Source organism: Cupressus sempervirens, chromosome 3 (assembly GCF_028749045.1).
Source record: "Cupressus sempervirens isolate cs-2001-9-10 chromosome 3, ASM2874904v1, whole genome shotgun sequence".
In the NCBI taxonomy this organism is placed as follows: domain Eukaryota; kingdom Viridiplantae; phylum Streptophyta; class Pinopsida; order Cupressales; family Cupressaceae; genus Cupressus; species Cupressus sempervirens.
Genome location: NC_143120.1, coordinates 734,955,299 through 734,967,028, shown reverse-complemented (window position 1 = coordinate 734,967,028; position 11,730 = coordinate 734,955,299). Strand labels below are relative to the sequence as shown.

The 11,730-nt window shown below is 34.7% G+C and overlaps 1 protein-coding gene across 1 annotated transcript; it reads left to right on the top strand.

Moving 5' to 3' along the window:
* Positions 1 to 2,987: 2,987 nt before the first annotated feature.
* Positions 2,988 to 3,745, top strand: LOC149568897 (putative germin-like protein 2-2). The gene is made up of 2 exons (XM_089816802.1): positions 2,988 to 3,123; positions 3,213 to 3,745. The coding sequence occupies exons 1-2, from the start codon at positions 2,988 to 2,990 to the stop codon at positions 3,743 to 3,745; spliced, it is 669 nt and encodes a 222-aa protein (XP_089672928.1).
* Positions 3,746 to 11,730: the final 7,985 nt, after the last annotated feature.

The following is an 11,730-nucleotide window of genomic DNA, read 5'->3' as shown; positions in this document are numbered from 1 at the left end:
AGTGTTCCCCAACGAACAACATCTTAACTGTTTGCGACGAATCATAATTTCTAACCGGCCAAGTTGATTTCTTGGGATATGGAAAGCGTGTTGAGATAAGAATCAATGAGTTTGATCATTTAATTCTAGGAGAGGATTAGGTAAACGGCCTAAGAGATGGATTCCAAGAGAAGTTTCTACAAAAGAAGAGATAAACAAAATGGTGATCATATATAATTTATTTGATGGATTGAATCCTAAATCCTAAGATCTGCAGTGTTGATTAAAAGGAAAAGGATCATGATTTCCTGTTTAAAGAAGTACATGGGTAAAATTTCTATATGAGCAGAGAGACTGTATGCTTGTAAACAAGTTCCATAGATTTGGAGTTATTGTTGACATTATTGACTGGCGAATCTAAGCAGAAGGTTGAATTGAGTTGAGAGGAAGTGAAGGCTGATTGCTTGAATGGTTGCCAAGCAAATCAAAGCTGGGATGACAATGGAGGCCACACAATGAATCGGTACATGAGAACTGAACTGAGATGTGTACATGCAAAGTGAGTTATACTTAAATGATCAAACCGGTTATTACTTTCTAACCATTGTAAACAGTATTTGAAATCCTTTAATCAAGGTTGACCGAACAGTCATAGTGACCTAACAGTCTATGTAATTCCTCTAATAAGTTGTCGTTCTAATGGGATGTTCTGAATTCCTTTAACAAGGCCACTTCTAATAGGGTGACTCAATCCTTCAAATAACAAGGTCACATTTAATAGTTTGTATTGAAAACTTTTACAGGGTTGGCTCCTAACAGGGCCCGCTTAAGAAGAGTGAAACTTAGTGAAATGTTGTTGGTGGTTTTTCCTAAATTGGGCTTGCATGTTCAAACCTAGTGACAAACTTATGTGAATCTTATTGTGGCATTTTATCGACTAATGTTTACATTCTGTAAGCCTGCTATTTTAGAACAGTGAACCGCTAGCTAATGTTAATAGAAATTTATAGTGGAGACCGAGCAATAAAATGATAAGATCTGGAGTTGTTTAAGTGTTTGATTTTTCAATTGGTACATCTCGACCTTGGGTAACTAATTCACCCCACACCCTCAGTTATTATAAATATTCTAACACTTTTCATACATATTTTTAGCATAACATGATAACTTATTCCAAAAAAACTTGTCAACTTTCCTGACACTAATTTTCTGAATTTTCATTGCCACTTAAGAACCTAGTTTGACATACCATGATCCTTCAAATACCCATGTTCTTTCGCGTCATTAAATTTCACAATATTCTTTCGTAAAAGTTTAACTTGTAATATTTGATAATGACGAATCGGATAGGCCAATTCAGTGACTTAAGTATGGATTAGTTGCAACTAAAAATCTTAGGATTCAAAGATGTCGTGCTCAAACAATCTATGTTCAGCACGTGAACAGAGCTCAAGCTCATCTTAGTTTATTTCACAGATAAATTACAACTATGTTGTCACATACATAGGGAAGACTAATCTATCTAAATATAATATAGTTATCTTATTTTACTTTATTTTTAAACATATTTTGAGGTCATGTCTCATAAACATTATAAAATTTCTAAACACGTGCACCTATTCTTTCCTTTAAATTCTGTACAATTATTAGTTTTAATGATCCTTGAGAATGTAAAATGAATTATTTTTAATTTCTATCCTTTATGAATTTATTTATCTAATTCCTTTATCACACTACAATGAATGTGTCACTTATATCACTCAAGATAGATTGTGATAAAGATTTTTTTTATGTCATTTGATTTAATTACATGTTGTATATAACTAGATAAACAATTTCGTTCACGAGAAAAATTTTGCCTCTATAAACTAATGGTGAAATAACCTATTGTAGATTGCACCTATAGAGAGATACATATGGTGTCAAGCTATCCTTTTGGAACATGGAAACACTCTCAAGTTTTGGGTGAACCTGTGGTGAGATTGAATCTCTAAATTAAGGGGTGGCTTCCCCTAATGAATCGCCTAAAACTAAATATGGATAGAAAAATCCATAACAAGAAAGAAAATTTCATCATCCCAAACTTAATAAAACAATATTATAGAGCCGGGCCCTTCCGTTGGTTAATATTTCGAAAACTTCGGTGCGCGTGATCGTACGATGTAAAGCGGGCTGAGAAAAATGTGAACAAGGCTGCAGAGTTGGTGGGTTCCTACACAAATAAGGGAAGGGCTGGAACTTTTCTAACACTTAGGGCCCGTTTGGTGAGAGGAATAGGAATACGTATTCCAAAAAATTTGAATTCCTTGTTTGGATGCACCAAAACGGGATTGGAATACGAGGTAAAAATGGAATACGTATTCCATTTTTGGCCCAAAAATGGGATTTTGCAATTCCACCAAAATAGGTGTTATTGGAATACGTATTCCTATTCCATTTTTTTAAATTTTAGAAAACATAAATTTTCGGGTCCGCGAATTCCCATCAAGTATTGGCTGAACCAAACGGAGAACAGGAATACTTTTTATTCCAGAATACAATACGTATTCCTATTCCACTCACCGAACGGGCCCTTACGTACTCACTCGACCAAGTCTAAAGCATTTGAATCTGTTTTGTGGATACGCAGAAAACATTTCCGTGTTGATGAATATACTTTCCTGCACAAAGAGAGAGGAATGGGAAGAACAAATCTACCGAATCAGTTCGAGCAAACGAAAAGACCACCTACTAACCAAATATATTATAACTAACGACTACGTCAAAAATGAATTGGTCCCCTCAATTGTAATGAGCAATTACTCCATCAGCATGAATCAGTCCGTAAATAACAGGTCAACAATTGCATGATATTGGAAGTATATTACAATTAAACAATTACGTGGGAAAGGATTAGTCCTCGCATGTTTCCCCTATATAATAGGCATGTAATGGTCTTGTAATATACACAAATATTCAATCACACATCCATATCCTGAGCTCTTCTGTTGGAGACTCTCCAGCATAAAATGGCGAAGGGAATGATGATTTGCTTGCAATTGTCGTTGGGACTCTTCCTGTTGATGTGTTGTTACAGTGAAGATGTGATGGCGGCGGATGCCGATCCCTTGCAAGATTTCTGCGTCGCAGTCCTGGACAGCGAAGGTGAGTGCAGCAATATTAATCGTTTATGTGATTATTAATGATTGGTGTGATTATAACTACCGCAAACAGTAACAAATTGTATTGATCAGTTAAGGTGAACGGATTCGTTTGCAAAGAGGCCAAGGATGCATCGGCAGAGGACTTCTTCTTCAGGGGGCTGGCGCAGGCGGGGAACACCGACAATGCAGTTAGCTCCAACGTGACCCCTGCCAACGTAATGCAGATACCGGGGCTGAACACGTTGGGAATATCTCTGGTCCGCATCGACTACGCAGTGGGTGGAATTAATCCTCCTCACACCCACCCCAGAGCCACCGAGGTTCTCTTTCTAGCGGAAGGCGAGCTCTTTGTAGGGTTTATCGACACCAACAACACCTTCTTCAGCAAGACGTTGGAAAAGGGAGACGTGTTCGTCTTCCCCAAGGCGCTCGTGCATTTCCAGCAGAATGTGGGGAAGGAGAATGCGGTGGCCATCGCTGCTTTGAGCAGCCAGCTCCCGGGAGTGCAGACAATCGCCAATTCTCTCTTTGGCGCGAACAACCCTCTCCCCGATTCCGTGCTCAGTAAGGCCTTCCGCATCACCCAACAGCTCGTGGTTTACATTCAGAAGCAATTCGCATAGCATTCCCATGCTCAATGCTCAATGCTCAACTCAATTCGTTGCATCATCCAATCTATTCAATAAATAAAAGAACACTAGAACAAGGCGTGGGGAGACCCTCTTTATTATTCACCCTTTTTCTTTTCCATTCCTTGGAATAAATGTACCAGAGTGTGGCTCTAATCTCCGTGCCGTTGTATTTTCTTTATTAAAAAAAATTGTAGTCAAATAAAAGTACTCAATATCATTATCGCGTTCTCGCACTATTTATGGGACACGTTTCAACAAAGAAAATTGGTTCTAGACTTATTTTGAATAGTTCTAAATAACGAGGTTAGTATATCTATAATACAAATAACTGCCTTCTGTTCGTTATGTTATTAAAATAATAAAACAATGAATAAATATTTACAAATGAATTTTACTCAATTCTGATACAGCTTATAAATTTGACAATTAAATATTTCTTTTATAATATGTTTTATGCATTCACTATATTTCTAGTATAGGGTTCCTTAAAAATTAGAATTAACTATATTGGACTTTACATCTATTGTGTTACTCAATCGAATGCATGCTTAAGCTCTATAATAAAGCTCATGCAAAACTAGATTCTTAGAATGTGTGGAGGCACTATCTAAGGTGTTACTAGAATGTGTAATATCAAATTATCTAAGTACGGAATCCAAGTCATGTATAGGAGATAGTAAGATCTGGCCAATCATATTTGAGAAACCTGAAGGAGACAGAGTCTACTTTGTGAATTTGAAGGCATGTACCCAACAAATCATGCTTCGGCCCATAAGAAGTGCAGTTGGGACGAAGAAAAGCATTATATAGAACACGCGAACCTATACAAAGAGATATCTCATAGAGAGCACAAGCTACATTTCCAAATCGAATGTAATAGATGTACACGTTTATATATCACATGTACATTCATTTGAAAACTTTAACGGTTAGATCAATTCAATATTACTTGGTAGTTATCTCCAAAAGCTTGCAAAGCTTAATGAGCTATAATCAGCTATCCAAAGGTATGAGTGTGAGAATTTCTATGATGGTAAACTAACATCCTCACAAATGAAACATGTCATGATACGAACTTTAATGTTCTACAATTCTAGATCTTGCGGCTCCGTTCCCTTGATTGATACATAATTTGCGTCTTTGTTTCATGAAAAGATGGAGATGAAGATGTATGATTTCGTATTGCTATGGTATAACAAAATGTATAAATCTCTCTGCTAGATACTAGATGCATTAACAAGGAATGGAATAGTATCTCTTACAATAGGGGTCTATATTGTATGCTAATAAGAAGCAATTGTCACGAGTTACCCCATTCGAAACACAACTTAGAATTCAAATGTTTTTTTTTTTTTCAGTTAACTTATTTCTTTCCTTAATACTATTATCTTGGAGCGGGGATGACTGCGAGGCAAGCTGCATTTTCTTACAGTGAGTGGGCCAACGATGGAGGGAGAGAGGGCTCTGATGATGCCACACCAGACGAATGGAGGGTGCTTCTCAAACATGTGTCTCATTGGTTCTTCCATGGTATGGCAGTGGTTTTTGCAGAGTAATGGACCATGCTTCTTTATTTCGGGGGATTTTTTGACCCACGGGATGCTCGCTTCTCAGAGGTGTTTCTCGATGGAGGGAGGATCTCTGGTCTTATTGGTGTCCTGTTGGGTCAGTGGGGAATCTTCCTTGATGATGCCCTCTTTGTTTTTTCATGTGGGAAGTCATATTTTTTTCTTTTTCATGGTTCTACCAGGGGTGCCTTGCTTCTGGGTTTGTCAGATCTGGGACTCTTTGATGGGTTAGCAGTTAGCAGTGATGGATCTATCCATTCCATAGGTTGGTGGGTTTTCCGCATTTGAACCTTTGTTTTTTACAGAGGTGGACTTTAGTTGAGGTTTTTTTTTCTCGTTGTTTGGCACTAGGTTCTTTTATTTCTAACATTTTCTAATGTTTTTTGTTTGTACGATGGGTCAGCGCCCTCTTGCTGCTTTTTATATTCAAAAAATTATTTATTTTCTTGATACAAGATGTCAATTTGTGTAGTGATGAAGAAAGTCCAAAGGTTATTAACTTCTTTAATTTTGTAAAATTCTCTATTATAGGGCAAGAAAATAGAGATACATCTATTACACTGTGATAAAATGCAGGTCTTCATCTTGTATAGTAGTCCAATAAATTTGCAACTTTCAGTTCTAATGGTTGAGAAGTAGCTAATAATGGATTATTACATTTATTACAATAGGGGGAGCTAATGTAGAGTTGAAATAATAATTTAAATGAAAATTCATGGCGGTGATGAAGTTTGTTAAATAATGAAACCTGGTTTTATTTTTATCAATTGCATTGATGGAGTAGAGGGTTTAATAGTTAAAACTTGTGCACTCTTTCTAATCTTTGTAACATTTCTCAAATTTTTGAGAATTCTATTTTCTGGGCAACCCAAAAATGTTCATGAAAAGGGAGGGAAAAGGTAGTAGTAAGGAATATTAATAAGAGCTTACAAACATAAATGATCTTCACACTCCAGTTTTAACTAAATATGTAAAGAAAAATGGTGGAGCCAAGAAGTTGAAGGAACTATTAAGAAAAAAAATAACTATCAGATTTCAACTTCAATTAAATCGCGCGAAGTAAAATGGTGGAATCGAAGGCTTTCAAACTGAAGATTCAATTGATCGTTGTTGTTGTTATACATTGTGAAATAATATAAATATTTTGATAGAGATAATTTCAGGAGCGTGTGTGATAGATTTTATCCTACCATTTTATTGAAATTTACAACTTCATGAGAACTGAAATTTCTAAATCAAAATGACTTCTTAAAATTTTCAATTTGATTGAGCTATTCTGTCATGCCAAAGAATTGGGGCAAAAACACACCAACAAATTTTATTTTATTTTTAGATCAATAACACCACAAAGCTTGAAAAGTTTAGATGCACACGTTAAAGTATAGGTAAAATGAGAAACAGATATGGGATCTCCTAACGATGACCTGTCATTTCCATTCAAGTTTATCATCGATGAGTGTGAAAAGGTCGTTAAATCTAAGCATTCGTTATTAAATTGATTTCATCTTTTTTTTCATTATTGCTTTGATTTTAAGGTAATATATTATAATTAAACACAATTAAACCAAATTATCGTAAACTCGCAATAATAAACAACTATCTAGATATATATTCAACACTTAAAATTTAATCTAATAATCTAACTTAATTTTACAACCTTTACTAATCTAAAACATTTTAAGATACAATAACACTAACCTTTGATTTAAGAACGATATAACCACTTAAAATAATAAATCTAAATATATTTGAAAATGGGTTAAATACAGCAGCTAATTTATCTTAGACAACCTTTTCAAATCAATAATGATACTAAATTTTTAAATATAATCTAACATACGAACATTCTAACTAAAATGTACTAAATAACTAATATTTAAAAACATAATAATTAAAATTACTTCAAAATAATACTAGCAAAATTTTTTTTTAACAAAACTTACTCATCTAACATTAATTTGAAATCTAACACCTTATTACTTTTATTTACATTTAAAATATTATACTAACAACATAAAAGAATACCAGACCCACTAACAAACACAATTTACGACTACCCTTAAAATAGTGTTAATATGTACGTTATAACATTATTTTGAACAAAATATTAACAACAATATAACTCAATAATTCTAATAATAATTTAGACAATTATAACTCTAATTTTTTTTTAAACATAGAAAAGAACGAACTCTCCAATACATCACAGTGATCGTCGAGAGAATGAAAACTGACCAGGAGACAACCAATCATAACATGAAGACCAAATCAGACATTGACTCCCACCCGAGTTTACACAACAGGTTTGACATTGAACTAGACTAGGGAGAAGGTGGATTTTTTCGACAGGAGACATCAGGCACACCACCAAAATAGGTGCCCTTTCGGGGCTATAACTCAAGAACTTCTGTTCTTCCATTCTTACATTCCAAAACTCATACGTGGTTTGTGTTGACAAGTAGGGGCCCATAACACCCTACCCTCTCTCCCTCTTCTCGTCCTGAGAAGAGACTCTACACTGTCAGAGTCCAACTAAAGACCTTTCCCTGTACATGGCCACTTCTGCCCTATCCGAGGGTGAGTAATGCCAATACACGTATACAATCCCTTTGAAATTCAAAGCAAAAATACAAAGGAAAGACATTTAAGTTAATCTGTTTCAAACCCTCCCAACATACTCAACACACACACGAACATGTGCATAAACAATAAAATTGAAACATGAAGCACAACATGAACAAAATGAGGTGAAGTATTCCTACCTTCAAATTTGGGTTATGGCAATAGAACAAGTTTGAGATGAGCATTCCCTTCCTTCTCCTTCTCCTTCTCCTTCTCCTTCAATCCTGATTTTCACTCTAAAAGTAGAGGTTGGGTGAACACTCCAAACCTCCTCAAAATTGCCTCTAAATAAGATCACAAACTCAACCATCTCTAAAAAGAAATAACTCCCCCACTTGCCTAAAAGTTCTAGAGGCTTCTAACACAACTAGGCCTAAGGCTAACCTCAAGGTGGAGTTCAAGCTATCCAACCCATGATGAAATCAATCGATTTTCGCAATAAAGCAAAAATGGTGTTTTTGAGTGACCATAAAAGTCAACAAAAGGGGCTAACGGGGTGGAAAATGCCCCCAAGCCATACCCATTCCTCTTGGATACTTAGATTTCATGTTTTTAGGTCTTTAGGATTAATTAGGGACCTATTAAAGGCTAGGAAATTTTAGGACTATCTAACAACCTTCAAAATGTAGATTAAACACTAATCTGGATTAGGGGTAATTAATATCGATTACTAACTTGATTAGCAAAAAGATCACTAAGCTACTCTGACTTAGATCTTTAGGTTACTCGGTTAACCCTAACTATCATGCTGGAATGCATATACAATTCAGGAGTGTCAAGGGACACTATAAAAACATTGTTACAAAACATTAACATTTACTGATTACAGAATGATACATTCGTTCAATTCACAATACAAATAAAATACAAACAACAAGGTTTGTATCCTTCATCAAATTTAACCATAGTTTCCACAAACAGTACATAGGGTTCAGTTTTGTTTCTCCGTTAGATTTTCTCAGCTAAAATACCCTACACACTCATTACGCATATCAATAGCTCAAGAAAATTACATACATATATTCAAAATTTATCTGGATAGTTACATGAATCTCTCATATAATTAACTGTTTAATTCATTTCTATTCACATTTAATCATCAAAAATCACATAATCAATAATAACATAACTTATTCATTAATTCAGATTAAGTACTAGTATAATCCTCATTAGGCATGTATATACCTAAACATCATTACGTCACCAATAAAAGAATACTGAACTATCTGAAGCATAAAACTTAATCGTCCAGGTATCAAAATCAACACCCTTATGATTAGGTGAGAAAGCCTTGTATCATCGTTAGTGAAATTTTAATGTTTAAACAGTCGAGATAATGTAGTTTGTTCATGAATCACTGAATATTTAAAACACGAATGTATTAGGATGTCACTTCTTATTAGGACATCTAAACCATTAAACATTATTTCATATCCATTCTAATCTCCTACAACAGTTTTAACAGAGAGATGCATATTTAATAAGTACATGTGAGGAGGGACCTCACATCTTTCCCCATGAAAACAAGTTTTTTACAACAATCAAAAATGAAATCTATTGAAACCCATTGAAAAAATTATATTTTTTAAATGAATACCCAAACATAAAGTAGAATGTCTTGTTTTAATGAATACACAAACAATGAATTCAGCACAAGAAATCTACAAAATTTTCAATTATTGAAATCACAAACTACTATGAAGGCTGTGCAATGTACACAGATCTATACTCAAATGTCTATCACAAGTTATATTTATGTAAACCTAACAAGAAAATCATAGCAGTTTTTTTTTCCAACACAAACTCCGAAATGCCAGCACTAACCGTGCAAAATTACTAAAAAGAGCTTGACATTATTTGTCACCAGATGCTCCTATTTTCCATGGTGTATTCTCCTAGGGCCCATTTGGCAGTAGCAATTAGACTGGAATAGGTATTAGGCATATGTAAATTATGAAAATTTCTAATCCTTCCTTTGGTTGCACCAAATCAAAATTGAGAATAGGTTCATACATATTCTCATCTTGGCCCAAAATTGAGCATTTGTAATTCCACCTAAATAGGTGGAATTGGAATATGTATTCCTTTTCTAAATTTATCTACTCATATTTCATGAAAATTTAAATTTCATGTCCATGAGAAGATTCACCGAGAGCACCCAAGTCAGAGAAATTGGTTTGCTAAAGAAATTTGGAAAATGACCAATTTTGAACAGAGGTTTCACTCTTGGGAAAACCACTATTGGATTCAAGGCATTGATTTTGAATACTGAGATCATATGCCAAAACATCAAGAATGTTTAGGGACATGAAGCATCTTATTACCTGACCGATGAAGAAAATCACAAGGAACTCGAACATCCTCTCTTTTTTTCCCTTCATAGATACTCTTGGACTCGTACACAATGAAATCGTGAAAAACTCTCACAATGTGATCCTATGACTTCAGAGCTTTATACGGTAACTTCAATTATGCCTCACACTTCTTATGCTCTTCTGGTGTTTCCCCTATTCTTGGCTGCAAATTACATGAGCAAGGGTGAGCCAAAGCAATTATACCATGGCATATCATTCTGGGAAGCTAAGTTGTTGATGTCTCTTCTGTTAAGTTTTCCTCCATCTCCAATAGCTAAGTGAGGATGCTCATTGGAACCTAATTTTCAAGAATGACAAGGTCAATCAAGATATCAAATTGGCAAGACTAGACCGTGTTTTTGTTAAAGACAAGATCCAAGTTCCATCCTCAGTCCTCATTGTGATTCATTGCTTAGAAGCCTCAAGGTCTCTAGAATGAAACATCCATCAAGAGTGAAAAGGCACACGAGAATTGGCCTGTTGACTTTCTTTATCTATTATTCAAACTCCAATTTCAATTTCATCTAACCAAATGAAGAATAGGAATACATACTTATTCTCATTTTCTATTCCAGAATAACTAAACTAGAATAATAATTCCTATTCCCATATTTTTATTCCTGTAGCCAAACGTGTCCATATTTTCCATGTATTGAATTTTTGTCTACCCTATATTGGCCACATCTGTTTCATCCTTCTATTTACATGCAAGCATACAGAGGCACATGAAGCTCATGCACAATGTCAAATGAAATCTACAAAAAAAGACACAGATCTCTGAAGCCATATTGTTTCTCTAATTTTATCCAGCATAAAACTAAAAGATACCCTAGAAAAAGAATGAGGCAACCTAAATTAAAATATAGTATTGTTGCTTAATGAATCATTTATATTTGACCATCGATTAAATGGGAAATCTTTAAATCAGCATGATTTCATAGAAATTAAATGACGTATTAAATAATATTTTATTGTATGTATAATTCATGATACGTCTGATTTGATTAATTACTATCTACCCCTAGGAAAGGATTCTTCTAACTTTCTAATAGCACTCTATCCAATGTAGTATAATTACTTGTGATATATTTATTGAAATATCAATGGATCACACATTATTTATATTTTGGTGGGAAGTAGCCTAAGCATTATAAATGGATGCACGGGATATTATGCTACATAGCATTTAGAGAATGAAAGGGGGGCCTAAAATTGTTCCTCAAATGAATCTGTCACTTGTCTACCATGTAAAAACCACATAAGCTCCATTGGAAGAATTGACCGTGTTGGTATCAGTGCTTGGCAGATTATTAATTTTAACAATCTAGTAAAATTATTCCTTAAAGCATCTAGTGAAACAGATGTCGCAAGTCCCAGCAGGGTCGAATCTCTTGAAGTAGTACTGGGAGATACATTTGGTGCTCATACAGGA

Coding starts and splice junctions, on each gene's coding strand:
- LOC149568897 (XM_089816802.1), top strand. CDS start 2,988: ATGGCGAAGGGAATGATGATTTGCTTGCAATTGTCGTTGGGACTCTTC. Junction 3,124..3,212: donor CGCAGTCCTGGACAGCGAAG/GTGAGTGCAGCA, acceptor TGTATTGATCAG/TTAAGGTGAACGGATTCGTT.